A 19,012-nucleotide genomic window follows, 5' to 3' on the forward strand; every position below is an offset into this window, starting at 1 on the left:
ACAACCATTCTTTGTGTTTAGTGTATATCCTTTTGTTTGTATGTTTTTCATCAAATATATATTGTTGTGTGTGTTTGCAGTTTTAACTGATTTAAAAGGTATTTTGTTCGATAGCTTATGCTGTTACTTGAGATACTTACTGTCCGATATGATAAATCAAGACTAGAAGAGTAGTTTAAAAATCTATTATATAACGTTTAGCACCAAAATGAACTACAAAACAAAAACTATTTTTAAAATAATTTTAGAGAAAAAAACGATCAAGGAAATGAGGTCTTTCTTTTTATGAGACATTAATTTTCAAGATGACTTCTTTTTCAGAAAGATCAAATTATTTTACTTTGGGGGGCATGTAGTACCACTGTGGCCCATTGTAAGTAATACATGTTTAGTTATTATTCTGCTTGTAAAGTTTTGAGTATTATAAAATTTTTGGTTTCAAAAAAAAAAAAATGACAGTACCCCAGAAACAACAAACGACAGGCATTTACCAGGCCTGTTACCCTGTAGTCTGTATTACCCTATTATCTATATTTATACAGATATTCCTCAACTTGAGAAAGAGGTTACGTCTTGCTTAACCCTATTGTAAACTGAAAATACCATAAACTGAAAATGCATTTAATACACCTAAGCTGCCAAACATCGTAACTTAGCCTACCCTACCTTAAATATGCTCAGAACACCCACATCAGCCTACAGCTGGGCAAAATCATCTAACACAAAGAAGACTTTATAATAAAGTGTGGAATATCTCATGTAATTTATTGACTATGGTACTGAAAATGAAAAACAGAATGGTTGTGCAGGTACAGAGTGGTTCTAAGTGTATCAGTTGTTTACTGGGTAATCACTGACTGGGAGCCCAGTCCCAGTATCACAGGAAAGGATTGTGTACTGCATACGGCTAGCCTGGAAAAAGACCAAAATTCAAGATTTGACGTATAGTTTCTCCTGAACACGTATCACATTCACACCATCCTAAAGACAAAAAGTCATAAGTTGGAATCATTGCGCACTTTGGCGAGACAGTTACCTCTCAAGTTGTATCGTTTTTTCAGTTCTTGACTGCCAGTTAATCACAGATGCTTTATGGATTTGTATGTGGAGGAAATATATGAAAGCGGCTTTTGATATTTTTACCCCTGTAGGACATTTGTTCGGCTTCTGTCCCTTAAATGTTGCCAAGACATACTTTGATGCTTTCCTTGTTAATGATTCAGTTGTTGAAATAAGAATTTGGCATGTAAATATTATTTGTGGAGCCAACATAGAAAACTGTCTCCCTCCCTTTATGGCATCTTTTTAATGCTGATAGATTAATATAATATTTTATCCACTATAATAATGAACCTCATTTACAGATGACATAAAATTCTGGTAAATGATTATGTTGTTCACAGATTTTTCAGAATCTGTTGACTACTAGGCAAAAAATGTGAAACTGTGAAACTCTGATATTGTAGAGAACTGTGTTATATATTACTTCTGAGTTTAAAATACTCTGCCTGGGGGCGCCTAGGTGGCTCAGTCGTTAGGCATCTGCCTTCGGCTCAGGGTTGGGATCGAACCCCATATCAGGCTCCTCTGCTGGGAGCCTGCTTCTTCCTCTCCACTCCCCCTGCCTGTGTTCCCTCTCTCGCTGGCTCTCTGTCAAATAAATACATAAAATCTTTAAAAAAAAATACTCTGCCCATATGGAAAACCAGTCAGCATTTTCCCATCCACTTCTAAACATACTAACACTGAGGATGGAAACATGGCGAAATTAAAACAGCAAGGTGAAAGAAGGGCAGACTAGAAGATCTGGTGTTTGATTTAGTTAAAATTATAGTTATACTGGTTAGGTGACAAAATACCTGGATGATCAATTTTTTTAAACAGTAATTTGAACAGACACACTGGCATTTTAAAAACTAAGGTAGAGAGGCTCATGGCACCAGTGAAAACTCTTATAATAATTTTTTTTTTTTTTTGGACAATCAGAACTCTGGTTAGGCAGGTAAAAGTTTTTCTCTACCCATGAAGGGCATCCTAAATCAGAATTCTAGCTTTGGGCCTACCAAGTCTCTACCCTATCTGCTATAGACAAAATATTCTCTTCCAAAGACTCTGACTGACTATACCATTATAAATCTCTGGCAATAAAATTTTTGTCTCTAAGCATATGGACCTAAACCATAAATAAAATCTTAACAAATGGGAAAGCTGTTGAAAGCACTTTGAGAGTTCAAACTGAAGCACTGGAAGAAGATAGTGTTGTATGGTTTGTGTAGTTGGTGTTTTGCAGAAGCTTTTTAGTGAGGCCCAACTAATGGAAGATGAGGTGCACATCTCTATCTCAGCAATGAAGTTAATAAAATGTATAGCACAAAAATCATTTATTTAGTACATACTATCCTCAGCAGTATGAGAGTCAAAAACTATGTGGATGGCAACTCTTACAACTCAGTCCTTCAATGTGGATGGTAACAAGAGGATATAGGAGATGTTGATGTCTCCGTTTCATTAGGGGCTGTGTAAGGCAGTGCACTGAGTTTGTACCAAACAGTCTGGTAGTTCACCGAGTCTTCCAGGAGCTCAGAGAAGAGCCAGCTCATTTTCAACTTGGCATAATTAAAAGAAAGAATTCATGGAAACCTTGGGGACTTGAAAGGGCATGTCCTAGATTGTGTTGGTTTTTCTCCTATCTCTCTGGCTGTGCCTTTCATGTAGCCTAGATGTTGGCGTTCCTTGAAGTTTTCACTCCTCTCACTGCTTTCTCCTTAAATAATCTAACCTATGTCTATAGCTTTTATTACCATCTACACATTTAATGATATTCAAATGTGCATCTCCAGATTAAGACTCCCATCAGATTCAACTGCCCCAACTCAGATATCTCAAAGGTGCTTCTGTGGAACATCTCCAAGACTTAATACATGATCATTCCTTCCAAGTGTAGCCGTCACTAGTATTTTCCGGCTAAGAAAATGGCACCAGTATCCAATCAGTTCAAACCAAAAAGCACAGAATCATCCTTAACTTCTCTACCTTCTTCTTGCACCATCCAATTTATCCAGTGGTCTACTATGGTAGCCTCATGGGCGATTTTAACAAACTGTAATACTCACCCTTAACAATGCTTATTTGTTCTCCGCAATGAACCCAAAGTAAAGTTTGTTTTTCAAAATACACTCTGAAGTAAAAGAGGCCAGACTGAAAAGACTACATACTTATGATTCCAGCATTCTGAAAAAGGACTTTGGAGACTCTGAGGAGATCAGTGTTTGCCAAGGGCTAGCAGGAAGTAAGAATATATAAGCAGAGCACAGGAGATTTTTTTAGGGCAGTGAAACTAGTCTGTAAAATGTAATATAATGGTGGACACACGTCATAAAACCCACAGAATGTATAACACCAAGTGTGAACTCCAGTGCAAACTACAGACTAAAGTGAGAATGACATGTTGATGTTGGTTTGTCAGTTCTAACAAATTCACCACTCTGGTGAAGGATTTTGAGAGTGGGGGAGGCAGCACATATATGGGATCAGGATATATGTGACAGTTCTCCGTGCTTTCCACTCAATTTCACTGTGAATCTAAAACTACTCCAAAAAATAAAGTCTATTAAAGAAAATCTTGTATCTCAACTCCTGAAAGTGCTTTATTGCCTTTCCAGTGTTACTAAAATAAATTGGAAATCCTTAGCACAGCCCCTCTCTACCTCTGCTCCTTCATTTCCTCTTGCTCTCTGCTTTCCTGCCACATTAATCTCTTTCAGGTTTGAATGGTTTGTGCCAAGTCCTTCCTCAGGGCTTTGCCCCCCCCCCCCCAATCATCCTCTACTCATCCTGTAGATCTGAGCTCATTGTCGCTTCCTGAAGGCTTCTCTGAGACTGGTATTTATCCTTCTGCATTTGCCATGTATTTCCTTATAAAAACCCAGGTTTTGGGGGGCTGCTTTTGCTATGGCTTTCATACAAAAACCAGGCTAGTTCTCCAGAGCCTTTATCACCTTTATATTTAGACATTCATAATAATAAGCACTCATGATTGTTTTATTAATATTGCCTTCATCCATTAGACTGTAGGCACCCTGAGACAGTGCTCCACCTGTTTTTGCTCACCACTGAGCCTAGTGCTGTGGTTGGAACAGAGAAGGATTTAGTAACCATTTGTTGAAAGAATAAGAAGTGCCAAATGAGCTGTTTTGCCCACTGTTTTCTCTAGCTATTAGAGATCTGCAGTCACTGAAAGACCTATCACTGTCTCAGAAGAGGACATTTTGAACAATCATTTTTAAAAGTACCATCACGGCAGAAATGTTTTTTAACCCTAAGCTTCTGTAGTCCATGTGGTTACTCTGTGGGTTCTTGTGATTCCAGATAGATCTCTGCTTTGTTCTTTAAGATATTTAGAGATTAGGGTAAGAAGTATGAAAATGATTCCCTAACAGGGGTGATTATCTGATGTCAGGGCTTCATGCCACGCCCAACCTTTTCTTTCAAGTCAGAAAATCCTCTCTGGATGGGTGGTCACTCAACAAAAGAAATGCTCTGTTCATTGCTCAGTAACAGATAGAGAAATAAAATCACTGTTCAGTCATGGGGCTGCCTTGGATTTCTCTGGAGAGCATGCTTACAGTAGCCAGCACTAAAGCACAATCACCATGAGGTCATCTGTTTTCGGATGCCCATGGCAATTTGTTCCCATGTGGTATCCACTGCATAGTTGCCCCGACTTCATTCATGAACAAGTGAGATGAAGAAACAATTCCCTTACTTTCCAGGTAAACAAAGCAATTTGTCTTAATTACAGTTAGCCTTTAGTGAGTGACTACCATGGGGGTCCTAACAATTCACTCACCCCAGTTATAATGATAGCAATTGTGAATCAGTGGTAATTTCCACACAGGCAGCTGTAGGTTTTAGGTTTTGACTTCTCTGACATATACCTTTCTCCCCATGGAAATATATACATACATACATACATACTTGTGTGTGTGTATATATATATTCTTATATATATACACATATATTTTCTAAATGAATGCTTTTCCTTATTACAGTCAGTCCTTTCCCATGGCACTGTGGCCGACTGTGCTGTTGTTGGCAAGGAAGATCCTTTGAAAGGTCATGTCCCCTTAGCACTCTGCGTGTTGAGAAAAGGTGAGAAATCTTTGTCCTCTCTGAGTGTTTGGGCCCTGAATGATTAATGAAGGTTAATTCAGTGCTTATCATCTGAACTTTCTCCCTAGATATAAATACAACAGAGGAACAAGTCTTGGAAGAAATTATAAACCACGTTAGACAGAGCATTGGCCCTGTGGCTGCTTTTCGAAATGCAGTGTTTGTCAAACAGTTACCCAAAACGAGGTCTGGCAAAATTCCCCGGTCAGCTCTGTCTGCCCTTGTCAACGGCAAGCCGTATAAGGTAAATTATCAAAAATGTTTAATGCCAGTTTCTGAAATTTTTCTCCCCACTTCTTTGGCATTAACATTTTTTTAATGTTAAGGGGGAAACTGCACAGCCACTCTCTAGGAATGAGGATTGTGGAAACACAGATTAATTAACACCATATGCTTCGAGATTATAGGTACCAGTGTATGGAAGTACTTTTACTATTAGTAAAAATGTCAGTTACATTCAAACAACTTGTGGGAACTCATTCTTACTGAATTAAAGACACAACTTCCTCATTGCAGTCATTAATGTCTATTACTGAATGAGAAAGCGAACAACTGAGGCTGGTTATACATGCTTGAACAGTTCTAACTGATGCATATATGCTAATTATTTCTCCTGCTTGGAGTGAAAATTGTTTTGGCAAGCATCAGGCTAATTCAAGTGTATATATTCTTTAAATTTTTGTGCACTTTATACATGCAGAGATATACATGTCTTTATCCTCAAGAGCTAACAGAAGGTGATGCCGCAGTAAGTTGTAGTTGTAAATGCAAAAAAAAAAATTCTAGAGAGGCACATAGAAAGGCTCATTAGAGCAATTCTAGAGAAAGTACCACTTAGGACCTATAGTTTTGCTAACTGAACAGTTTATTACTCTGTGAGACTATATATACATTCTCAAATGTTAAATTTGGTGTCCCCTTATTTTGAATGTTTCTATGTGCTTTTTATAAGAAAATGGGGATACGGTATTGCAGGTAATTGTTTAATTATAGGGAGATGGAAGGGGTTCAAGGAAGAGCATTCATCTGACTTGTATTTTCTTTCCAGATAACACCTACGATTGAAGACCCCAGCATTTTTGGGCACATAGAAGAAGTGCTGAAGCAGTCATCATGACTTTATTTCCTAATTTTGAGTCCATTTGAATCAATTTTCTAATTGGAGTCACATTTTTGGAATTATTTCCCATAAATAAATATTTAAATAGAAATTACCTGCAAACTGAAATATGAATTGTAAAGCTTGGTCTAAAAAACAGTACTTGAGGACTAGTGAAAGACCTATGCCTTCTGTTTGATTAGACCCAATTGCATCTTTTTCAGTTGCCTATAACATGGCTCCTTATAGGTTGTCTAGCACTTTAAGAAAAATATATCTAATGTATGATTTTTAAAAATTGAACCCCCCAAGTATTATAATTGAAAGAGACACATTAATGTAGAGCTACTTCCTGAAATGAGAAATCTGTAGCTTTGACCACAAACCTAAAACTCAAGTTGAAGTCGGAAAATAATTATAATTTTTCTTACAGAAATTCTGAATATTTTCTAATATTCTTGAGATGTCCCCATGCATGGTTATTTTAAATGAAATCGAATAACATGGGAGGTCTTAGGTAATCATCTAGACCGCTGATTTTCTAGATAGGAGGATCTGTCCCGTCATACATTTCCTGAGGGAAGATTGGATACCAGAGTATGGCTCTGCCTTAGGTCATTTGTACTTAGTCAAGGGAAATCACATGCCTGACAGATCCTAGAGGTCATTTAATCCAATCTCTTTGTCATGGAGATGAGAGGTGTTTGGAGTTCCTCCTGTCTCAGGTTCTTAGTTGACCATATAGTTAATGATTCCAGCTTCCTATAAAAACAAACAAATGACACACAAATGGGGTAAAACTGACAAGGAAAGTTCTTATGGAAGAAATGTGAAACTTTATACATTGTGCTAGAGACCAGTTTTTAAGAAACCCCAAATCTAGATTTTTATGTGAAATCTCGAATTTTTAAACAATAACTCACTAAAAAAAATATTGTAACATCCAAACACATCTTTCCATTTAATCTTGTAGAAAATTATTGAGAAATTAAGAAAAGTAATTGAAAACAAGTCTTTGTTACTAAGCTTATGGTAATGTGCCAATTAGCCAGAGTAGCTTGATACAGATTGTTAAATGTGATTTACTTAGGATTACTTGGGATTCTATATGATATCGGTTATCAAAGAATACATTTAAATAAAAAAATATACCATGCCCACTGAGTCTTTGATGGTGCTCAAAGTATTTCCCAATCTTTCAGTCCATTAGGAACATTACTTCTAAGAGCAGCTGTCCTAACGTAATAGTCTGGGCACATGAAATATATGTGAGAGATAACACGTAAGAGCTTATTTACTTGTTTGCTTCATAAAAATTGCAACCAGTATAAGACATTCTGAAAATGATAGCTTTTTTTGGACCATAGGCTGTATAAATAAATGGCTTCTCAAAGGAAAGTCCTATTTGCTTCAATCAGCTTCTTGATTGTTACACCTGAAAAAATACAGTCAGCTAACCATTCTTTTTAATTATTTTAGCAGCCTGAATTAAACCAACTAGACAGACATTCAACTTATAATTTGAAGCTGTCAGTTTCTTAAAGTGACTCTTCTATTGGGTACATTTTACTCATAATCACAACTGTAATCTTAACGAATAATACATTTTTAATGTTTAAAATGTATTACCTTATTTTTTCATATAAGATTCAGTTAATTTGAAATGGCAAATCCTTTAGCAGAATGCATATCATCGTTCATTTGCAAAAGGTATAAACAAAGGCATGTGTGAAGGGTACGTCTGTAGAATCTCTTGCACATTTTTCCTGTAAATCAATTCTGAAGGGACATGTTAGCACTCAGGCTTGAGTTATTTTCCAGTTGAGTGGGATTGGAAAACAGTGCATGAGCCTGGACAGGAAGTACTGTTATTTTCATGTGACTAAAAGTGGGGCAAGAAAGATACACTTGAGTTGTTGATTGCCTAAAATCTGGGAGGAAAAAAAAATAATTTTCTTTTTCATACTTACCATAAAGCACTTTCACTAAATTGTACCTAAAATATTCTGGATTAAATGTATATTTAAAAATAACAATACAATGTTACTAAAAATATAATCTCATTTAAATGTGCTGAAATAAAGTCCACATGGCCTTCTTTTGATATCTTCATGGAATTTTTTACTGTAAGACATTGAGAAGATTTAAAGATGTTCTTTTAAAATCTATGCAAAAGTGTTTTCCAATTGAGTTATTTTGCTCAAGACAATACATTAAATATATAAAAATTAGATTTCCTTTACATTTCAAGAGCACTTTTATTTATATAAAATTGTATTTGAGAAGGCTCTCGTTACAAATGTGAAAATTCATAAGTTGACAGATGGTCAGAATGAAAAATACTGAGATTCTGAGCTTATTAATCCATTAAATGGAGTTTAGAATCTGGCAGAAATTATACGTTGAGTATTTTATACTCTTTTTGAGGAAATAGGTAGAATCTTTTTATCTCTATACATTAGACTCTATTATAAACAATTACTATTTCTTACCAGATGATCTCTAAAGGGGAGAAATTGATTATGTGACTAAGTCATGTATTGAGAGTATATACAAATCGTTTGTTATTATAATATCATAGTTTCTATATTACATTTCACTTCCTTAAGTCAAGATCCCCATGATCAGATGAGCTTAGAAAGCTCTTTCCCATTGTTTCTGCTTGGGCAACATTTCTAGAAAATTTAAAATCACCTTCATAAGCAAGTTTAGTGCTCCCTCTTGTGGCAGACTCACTGTTGAAGATAAATATTAGATTGAGTGTCACTAAAAGGAAAATTTGCATTATGGTTTAAGTAAATTGTTAAACATTACGTGATGGAAAACAAAGATTAAACAGAGAACTGGAAGTATTTTTTTTTATTGACAATGGAGAGGGTTCTGTTACCATTACCTTTTGACTGAATCTGTTAAAAATAGACATCAAAACAAATGTAATGTACGTGCAAACATAGCAAATTAAATACAAAAAGGAAATTACTAATGACAGGTCTTGCGCTTCATAAGATCAAGCAGCAGAAAATCAGCAGTTAGATAAATGGTATTATTAAATAGGTTTTACTTTGAAATCTCCCATATAAACAAAGAATAAACAACAGTAACACCACCAAATAAAGCCACAGGGAAGAGATTACTCTTGTATACTTTATACACTATATATGTTAATCATTCTGCCTTTCATTTATTTCCTCTGATAAACACTGACTTCAGGGAAGTCGCAACAAGGCCATCTTGGCTAGAAGCTTATAACATTAGACATGAGTCTGGCTAATGCCCTGTTACACTGACAAAAGGGAAAGGTTTTTGGGTTTTGTCTTTTTTTTTTTTTTTTCAATGGAAATGAGCCTCAGACTCTGCAGTGATTGACATTCACTGAACAGTGCTGGCTGGCGGTTCAAGATATCTGATGAACATGTGGTTCTTTGTAAAGAAGTTTTTTTCTTTTTTTTTCTTGGTCCACAGGTAACAAGAGAAGATAATGTTTATTCCTTATAAATTTTTTTTAAATAATTGCTTTTGACTCCTATAAACAGTTTAGCTCTGTTTTGTATTGAAAAGGAGATCGAGCCATCACAGTGCTATTTCTAAAGATATAGGACATCCCTGATTGCCTTTGAAGGACTATTTTTGGCTCCAGTTCCAGGTTAAATCATTCCTTTTTACATGATCAGAGGCAGGTTTTTAGCTTTAAGTATTGACAGACTTGAAGGAGAAACATATCGATTTGACTGTTACAATTCAAAAACTGTAAAAATGGTGGAATGGTAAAATACAAACAGTACTTGGAATTGTCAAATGTTTGCACTCGAGACTCCATGAACCATATATTTTATTTTTTTTAAAAATCATATTTATATCCATTTACATAAGACTTACACATTTAAAAAGAAATACATACACAGTAATACATAAATGCCTAGTATATTACAATAAAACATGAAAAAACAAGTGGCTCCATTTCATAAAAGCATCTGTTGTACAGAATTTATGATGTGGATGATGCTTATTATTCATATGACTTAAGCATTTTCTTACAATTGTAGTAAACTAATCAAACTTAATATCTGACTCCCCCCCAGATCACATTTTCAGCTTGATAAGCCTTTACTTATGGTTGTGTCCTTAGAATTCAGTCTTCACAAAGGTTTTCACTGTTCGTCTTCTGAGATGGTAGTGCACTTTAGGTAGAGTAGACGGAAAAGACATCTAAAATATTTAATGCACAGCGTTAGTCTACCGACAGCTCCCAGCTTGGACAATCCCCCTCTGACACCGTTGGTGATCTCCATGCAGCCTGCCTACGTCTGCCCGGGGAGTCCGTGAACGGAATGCCAGCTAGGCTCTGACCGAGAGCTTAGGTAATTAACATTTGCTCTTCCCGGATTTTGTGCAGGCCAACTTAGTAAATGATGAGATTCGCTCAAGTTTGCGGAAGGCGTGGCGGTAAATAGAAACAGAGATATTCACAGAAAATGTGAGCAGTCCTTTTGAAAAATTCAGAGCTTGCTCATCAGTGAATTTGGTTGAGTTGACCTATGCATGGAAGAGAGTCATATTCTAGTTCATATCTTTCAGAGCTCTTAAAAAGACACCCTTGTTTAATTGTGATGAAAACATAATGGTAATAAATGACATATTTTAAAGGATCTGGATCAGTGATGTGGCATCACTGATTCTTTCCTGTCATAAGGAACTTAGGAAAAGCTCACAATTTCTTTTCCTGACACAAATGCAACAATAAATGATATGTTCTGGATTCTCTTAATAACAAAAGTGCTAAAAGAAATTGGTTGTCCTAGATTAGGTTGTTGTAAATAAATAGCTTTATCTCATTTAATGGTAAAAACTAGGAAATGTGAACTAGAATGCCATGCACAAAATACAGACTGCAAATAGTTAAAGAGTCATTCTACCCATCAGTCAGGAACTAAGAAGCAAGCACTACTCAACATATTAAATGGTCATTTGTAAATTAGTGAAGTATTCAGTTCCTGGGGAAATTCTCATGTTCTGTGTAGAAACTATTACAAACAGTATTTGGAAAGCCTCTTATTTAGCCAAATCATTACATACTTTGGATCATGCCTAATTAGATGCCAAATTGTATACCATAGTTAAATTTTTAATGTTAGGTTTTACATTCTGAAATTAAATCTCTTATCAGAAAGCTTTTTGTTTTAGCAGCAGCTTCAAACAGTGACCCAAATAAGGCAGCATAGCAGCTCCCATATTAGGCCCCAAAGACCAACAATAAATTGCATGGAGCTTTGAGTTCAAGGCAATGAATAAAGAGCACAAGATGAGCTGTTCCTCTGCCTGTAACTGCTTCCTCTCCCCACCCCTGTGCACACATTGGCTTCTAAATATGGCTCTAAACATTATGTTTCTAAAATATTAATTTATTATAAATGGTAAATATTTTGGTAAAACTCAGTTTTAGGTTAAAAAAGTTTCATGAGCACTTGAAATTTATAATCCAGGAAATCAGTCTAACTACCGACAGCTTTTCAGTCAAACTCCATTTATATATGGACTTGGAAGTAGATTCCATCAGGTAGGTATTTCTCTTGATACAAATGCTTGCTACCTTACCATTATTTATCAAGGTTTTGTCCTATTTGCCATTCTTAAAATTTCACTTTGTTCCTACACTGTAAGCCCCAGCTACTTAAAACTCGTATTTGTTTTCAACAAATATAAATCGCATCGATGAAAAACAACATGCTAAAAGTTCAAAATTTTCAGTTATCCTTTTGTTTTTAATTATAAACCACCTCTAAATCATTTTCCTGTCTCTGCTACCATTTGACTCTGTGTACCTACTAGAATCACTCTCTGCTTACTTCAGCTTCCCCTACCTAAAATATTCACTTAGAAGTGTGTTATTCTGAAAGTGCCTAACTGTCCTCCGTAAAATGCTATGTGCATCCACATATAATGCTACTCCAAAGTAGGTGACGGTGGCCGGGGCTGCAACCTGCTGATGCCTGCTGATGTGTAATAAGAGAGTGACAGGCCTCCAACGGCAGGACCTCACATCAATCAGAGCGGGCACAGGGTGATCAGAAAGACATAGATTAAGAGCTACGATATTAAGGTTTGTCTTCTACCTTCTAGCAATCAGAAAGGGTTATCTCCCTTCTGGACTGCTAGGCCATCCCAAAGAGTATCGTGTATATTTACTAGTCTATGTAGGTCCCGCTTTTGGGTTGTTTGGTGTTTGTCAGCCAAGGAAAGCTACTCACAGCAAGTCAGTGCTGCCTCCTTTGAGTGGCGTGTCAACATGAGTATGTGCGAACAGTGGAGTTGTCTAACCTCTGCAGTCTTGATGAAGCAACTGCAAACGGAGAAAAGTGCTTTAGAGGAACTTAGATGGTCGAGTACAAAATCTCAGATGAGAAAGATGATCCCCTGCGTAAAGGGATCCTGAACATATCAGTAGACCTTCTTTCTCTCAGACATAAGCCACTCATATCCCTTCCCGCTAGACCAAGTTACTAATGAAAATTCATTCCACTGTGATTCAGCTGTGCTTTCGAGTTGTTGTGTATTCCTTCTTAGACGAAGCCTGTAACAAAAGCAGCTCCCCACGGTGCTTCTGTTTTTGAAGCAAAGATTGCTCCCAAAGAATTCAGTATAGTGGATTTTTTTTTCTCCAAGTATTGAAGAGCTTCTTCACTAATTTTAATCACATTAGATTCCTCATGAATTTTGTTAACATGTTCCATAATATTAACAAGCTAGAAGACATGTAGATCAGAGATCATGGTTTAAATTGGAACTAATTTTAAGGGCCATGATAACTATAACCTTGAAAAGAAATAATGACTCTAGGCAATTGTCTTAATAAAGAGAGTGGGACTATATATATATATATAATGCCTAACAAATAGAAATAACTTTGTGACTACTATTTCCAAGTGGTCTCGCCTTCAGAATGGCTGTTTTCCTTTGTGAAGTATGTAGCACAAGTCTAATGTCCACAGAAGGAAATAATACTAACTGGGAAATTACTATTGGCTTTGTGTTTGTTTAATTCTCTTCTCATAGTTGTGCTTGTTTATTTAAGGCCTTCTGCCTTGGTCAGAGGTGAAAATATCTGAAGAGTATGGGTTTCTAAGACAAAATATAAAACTCACAATATTCAAACACGTAGGGTGACCACGCAGTTAATTTCCATCCACTAAGGACCATTAGTCCAAATCCAACCTCTAACTAAAGAAATTACTTTGAGAATAGAAGAGTAAAGAAACACAAATCATGCAGATGAGTATTGTTCTTCCTAGATGTGGACATTAGCCAAAATTGTCCTTTTAAGGATTTTCTAAATTCTTTTTAAAAATGTGAACGAGGTGCCATGGGTTCATGCATTAGCCATTTACAAGAGTCTGGTTTTTGATGAAAGCAAAGTAAACTTCAAGCAGAGCAAACCAACTTAAGAATTCCAGAAAGCTATGCAAGGTCAGAGAATGATACTAGCATTTGCTAAACTGTTTTTTTTTTCTTTCTTTCTTTCTTTTTTTTTTTTTAACTTTATAAGCAGAAATGCAAAACTACTGTACCATCCGTTGTCATTTTCCTCGATTGCCCAGATGTTGTGGTTAACCTGAATCCAGCCGGCAATGTTTCTGAGGACCCAGGCATCATGCTGATTCCATGTACCTCACGGGGGGGAAACTGTCTTCTCCATGTTGACCCACGCCTGAAATTCTTGTCATCACTCTGCCAATACAAAATTATAATTTGATGCGATAACAAGTAAACTAGTCCAGGTACTTAAAACTGTGCTTAGAAACATGTAATATTGATGATTTATATTCAGTCTGTAAAGCATACATATGGAATATTGTGCTTTATTTTGAGTGTTCTACTGATTCCAAAATGATAACACAGATTTGCAACAGAAACATTTTTATAAAAATGGTCCCGTGACTTCAAATCTAAGATTTGTTATCTACAAAAGTAAATAGTTTTGAAAATCTAAAGTAAAACCCCAAAAAAGTTTCTCTGAAAAGAATATTAGCTATTCTTTGTTACACTTCAATCCAAACTCATTTTACTGTATGAGATGACATATTTAGTTTAACAAGTGTTAGCCAAACTGCATTTACCTCGCAAACTGAAGAACCACTTTATGAATTTTACTTTTATGTAAACAAGAGAAAGGGGAAAGCTATATTTGATATAGCCTAGATCATATGCGATAATATAGCCTATAGTTTGTGTAAGAAACTCTAAATTTGTCATTTGTCAGATTTCAGCTGATACTGAATTAACCTGTAGTTTACTGAAAAACCTGTGCAGCCCGGAAACTATCCTTTTAATAAATCCATGTGCTCCTTAGATGCCACTAAAAGCGTAATATAATTCTGGTTGCTGTTTTACAAGTGTAATTCTCGTTGCTGATTCTGTTATATCATAATGATACATTCTCTTCCCTCTCTGTGCATACACAAAGTATCTGCTCAGATACAATGAACTTTCTCTAAATTCGTAAGGAATGATATGTAACCTAATGTCTAACTAGTATTGTCCTTTATTAAACACCAATTATTCTTTGTGTCAAATTCTAAGGAATACATTAATCATCATACATAGATCTTATCTTCTTTTATCATTAAGTTTCTTATCTAGGCAATGGCTGGCTATTCCCTGAAGTTACAGCTCAGTATGTGGTGTTGACCCTACCAGCCCAGGTGACTTCATTTTGGCGTATAGAATAATAGATCAGTATTTAGCTCAAATTATCATTGTTATAAATGAGTAAAGTTATAAGGTATTCTTCATCATAGATTGCTAATTTAATTGACATTCAGAGTCATTTTGGAAAAGAAAATAATTTATGAAATTATATATATATATATACAATGTATCCATTTGCTACTACTGTATCCATTGTTCTACTAGAATCCTTTTTATCCAAATCTAAATTTTGTTTAGATTAGGTAGCCATTTTACAATTTAAGAGATGTCTGCTTGTCCTTTTTCTTAGCTGCCAGGTTCCACATGGTCCTAGGCTTCCAAATGTTTATAAATAAAAAAAAAAGAACAGAATTTCACAGTTGTGGCCTCTCTGATTTCTTGAATTTTGACAGAGTTGTTGCATAAAGATAGATATTCTTAGTTCTACTAAACACTACATTACATTGTAGGGATATACAACTCCTATAATGTATGGGTTAAGGACTGAAAAATAAGCAAGTTAAGGATTTAAATAATGACTCCTTTTGCTCTTTTAATTCGGTGTTACCGCAGAAAGTTAATAGGACCTACAAGCAACAACATCAGAGGAAAAAGTTTCCATGAGGTGAGGTTAAAAGATACCCACTTAATTGATGTCCAAGTCTATACAAGCACATGAGCACTTCTCAAATTCTCTTAGTGGAAGCTGAATGTAATCAGCCCCAGAAACAAGTATGCTCTGGTTCTGGGTAAGTTGTTTAGCTATTTTTGTTCACACTCAAAAAAATAAAAAACAAAACCAAACAAAAAACAACAAAAAACTAGGGCAAAAGAGACTACAGAGTTTGAGTAATAAAATCAGGTGTCATCTTTTTAACAATAAGAAAAAGACGCAGCATATCTTAAAGGCAGATAGTCACATTCCATTTAGACCTTTCTGCTTGTTTATTACTTTCAGAAAGCAACACTAACTCTCTACCTGGCTCCTTTGGGTCAATCCACATTTTAAAATATAGCAATAGGACAGATCTTTAATAATTTTTATTAAAATTCCTTTTGCAATTTTAAAGCAAGGAGAATAATTGTGTTCAAAAGGACGTAGGCTTTATGTAGACTATCTTTTTGATTCAACATTTAAGAATAAGGACTAAAAAGATTATCAAACAACTTATAAAATTAAAATCGGTTAAGTACTAACTGGGTTTTAAAAATATGAATCATTATCGTGATTGGATAGGACTTTGAATTTGCAGGAAGTTGGCTGAGGTCAAGTCTGCAAAGCTAATCTGTCTATAACCTCTTCTGCAAAGGAAAGCCTGGGTTTTATAAACCCAAGATCATCAGTCCTGCCCATCTGAATGTGGAATAACTGCCTCATTTTAGGATTTGCTGGGTTCATTCACAAATTATTTTAATCTGCTTTTCTCTGTAGCCAAGAAACACTATGCATCTCTGCATTTTCCACTCCATATTCAGGTTCTCTTCTTACTTCTTCCAGAAAGACCCTGTAAAAAACTCAGAAGGACTGTTAAAGTCCACAGCATCTATAAATGCAGAGTTCGCCAATGTCCCTGTATTCCTTTATCTCAGGAGGCTACTGACATGTTTATTGTTTTCCAAATAATTTAAACATGCATATGTGATGTTTGGGATTCTTGCATTCCATATAGCTTTCAAATCCTATGACTGTCAAACTGTTTTTCATATGTTTTTAAGGAAAACTCAATATTGCTATCTAAAATAATGAAAAGCTTCCCATTTACTGAAAGCAAGTTTTCTCTTCATTTTAATATCCTAAAATTTCCTGTGAAGATATACTGATATTTAAGAAATAAGCACACTCTTTATTAAAGAGCTGAATTTATTAGGGTCAGTGTTATCATTGCTTTTTTTTTTTTTAAATGTCACTCAACATAATTTTACAGTCACAGCTCATAAAAGATCCTGTTTCTGAATTACTTCTCATGTTCCTAACTGCTGATATGATATTTATGAATTCATAAAGGTTTTTCCAAAACCAAATGAGTCATAAAATTTAATATTTAAGAACAATACTGGGGAAACTTCTAGATTCTATCCAGGGAACAAGTATCTGATTAATTTTTGAGTACTACTCCTTGAAAGACGCTTTACTTGTACTCTCTGAGATCCCTTGTGAATGATACAGAAGGACTTACTTCTTCCAGTCGCCGTTCAGTTCCCAGAGCCAGGAGGTTATTGTATTCCCTTTCAAGAATCTGCCTTGCCTGTCGACATCAAAGTACAGTTATCATTGCTGAAGTTGCATTTTATTTTAACAATCTTAGAGATTACATTCGAGAAAACATTACAAATCTTATTTTATTTATGGAGGCTTAAGTTTTTAGTCCTCCATGTCTGCCAGCCATTGTAAGTTTTAGTTATAAACATAAGGCAGGGCAATTTTCTTTAATTTATGGACAATGGCGAGATAGTCTCGCATACAGATCTGAGGTCAAGGGGCACTGACCTCACTTTGTTACTTTAGTCCAACTGAAAATTTTATATAAACTTTGCAATATATAAAAACAAAATAAAAAGTGAAGTTGACTGCCAAATTTTTATCACATCTATGCATGATATTTATCACATCAACACGTGATATTTATCACATCTATTCTCAAACCTGGCCAATGATCATTCTTTCAGGGAAACTTGAGATAATTAGAATTCCTATACCCTATCTCTGGATATCTGATTTCTTGGTCCTGTGATGAAGCTAGCAGGCTTTCTTTTAAGTTTTTAAGGAACTCTGATGATTTCAAATAATTATCCAGGCTGGGGAATCAGTGGCATCCTCATTGCTAAGTGTCTAATTCAGACATGTAAATAGAAATGAACAGCTCTCAGGGAGGCAGAGACTGAAAGCCATCTGCCAGGGATATCGTTTTGGGAAATCTGGCATTCAGGTGGAAAGCTGGACTACATAACCTCTAAATCCCTTTTCCTGCTTAATTTTATGATTTTGTTTTGGCTAGAAATCCAGTGGCTTGTAATTAAAACCCCAATGACACATTTCAAAGGTTGAGCCGAGCTAACTCTCATTAGGAATCATGAATACACAACCGACTTTTGTTTTTTCCCTGAAAGTTTAGTTTATCGTTATATGAATTAGGACACAGTGCAATACAGCATAAAGAGGCTTGCCTGGGTGTTCTGTGTGGGAATCTGCAGTAATAAAGCTAAGCTGCTGTAGTCAAAGTTCTCATCCAGGGCTATAAGTGAGCCATGCACACCACTTTCAAGAATATTATTTGCATATTCTCGAAGTCCAATTGCTTGTATCCAGCGAATAACTCGATCATTGCTCCACACCAACACATCTAGGAAAAGAGGTGTATCATTTTAGGCAGCAGTATTTTGCATGATATACAAACCTACTGGCTGAAATGAGCCACAGGTGTCTGGCCAAGTCAGAATTTATGCCGATTTCTTTATCCGCTCGCTGCTGCACCTGCCCCCTCGTGCTGCACGTATTTACCATTCCCATAACTCACCTATGCTACTTATAGCCTAGGGGGAAAAAAGTTGTCATTTGAAGAGTGCTCCTTATCACTGAAAAGGACTGCCATCCTCCAAAACGCAATGTCTCAAAGTGTTTCCTGTTTCATTCTAGAGCTCTAGGGGTCTGTCTGAAGTTCAGTGATTTTTCACCAGATGGGGACATTTCTCATTTGTGTCTTGATCCATAGCTATTCAGTAAAGATGGCAAAATGAGAAGCTAATATGGTTCTTCATCATTGTTTTTTAACCATTAAATATTGCATATGGACTAGAGATACTTTCTTTTCTTTTTTTTTTTTTTTTTTTACCTGAAGCAATAAATCCAAGAACAGAATAGTAAGACAGAAAGGGGATTCCATAGTTTGCTACTTATCCCACTGCTTTGTCAATTCATTATTTGTCAATCACATACTAATGCAAAAATCAAGCATTCAGTCAAGTCACAAGTTGTTTTTCCTTTTAGGTTGAAAAGTAGTATTTTACTGAGGGATAAAACACTTTGAATTTTACTTTCTAAAACTAAAATCTTCAGAGAAA

The 19,012-nt window shown here is 35.6% G+C and overlaps 2 protein-coding genes across 19 annotated transcripts in view; one reads left to right on the plus strand and one right to left on the minus strand.

The window, feature by feature from the left end:
* LOC100463551 (acyl-CoA synthetase short chain family member 3) overlaps positions 1-8,375 on the plus strand; it is a 90,662-nt gene extending 82,287 nt beyond the window's left edge. Inside the window, exons 10-12 of the mRNA XM_034643732.1 lie at positions 5,052-5,151; positions 5,241-5,416; positions 6,221-8,375. Coding sequence (XP_034499623.1) covers positions 5,052-5,151; positions 5,241-5,416; positions 6,221-6,289 — 345 coding nt within the window. The 3' untranslated portion in view covers positions 6,290-8,375. The remainder of the gene's footprint in view (positions 1-5,051; positions 5,152-5,240; positions 5,417-6,220) is intronic.
* Positions 8,376-9,014: 639 nt separating this feature from the next.
* PPFIA2 (PTPRF interacting protein alpha 2) overlaps positions 9,015-19,012 on the minus strand; it is a 479,196-nt gene continuing 469,198 nt past the window's right edge. For 15 of the 18 annotated variants that reach the window (XM_034643745.1, XM_034643754.1, XM_034643757.1 and 12 more), the window contains 5 exons: positions 18,119-18,294; positions 17,131-17,199; positions 13,834-13,993; positions 12,517-12,608; positions 10,340-10,477 (listed from right to left, as the gene is read on the minus strand). In XM_034643745.1, coding sequence (XP_034499636.1) covers positions 12,550-12,608; positions 13,834-13,993; positions 17,131-17,199; positions 18,119-18,294 — 464 coding nt within the window. In that variant the 3' untranslated portion in view covers positions 10,340-10,477; positions 12,517-12,549. Of the gene's footprint in view, positions 10,478-12,516; positions 12,609-13,833; positions 13,994-17,130; positions 17,200-18,118; positions 18,295-19,012 lie in introns of all 18 variants that reach the window. The other 3 variants (XM_034643759.1, XM_034643753.1, XM_034643752.1) reach the window with 1 other exon arrangement.

The sequence above is a fragment of the Ailuropoda melanoleuca genome, chromosome 15 (assembly GCF_002007445.2).
Source record: "Ailuropoda melanoleuca isolate Jingjing chromosome 15, ASM200744v2, whole genome shotgun sequence".
NCBI classification, from domain to species: Eukaryota; Metazoa; Chordata; class Mammalia; order Carnivora; family Ursidae; genus Ailuropoda; species Ailuropoda melanoleuca.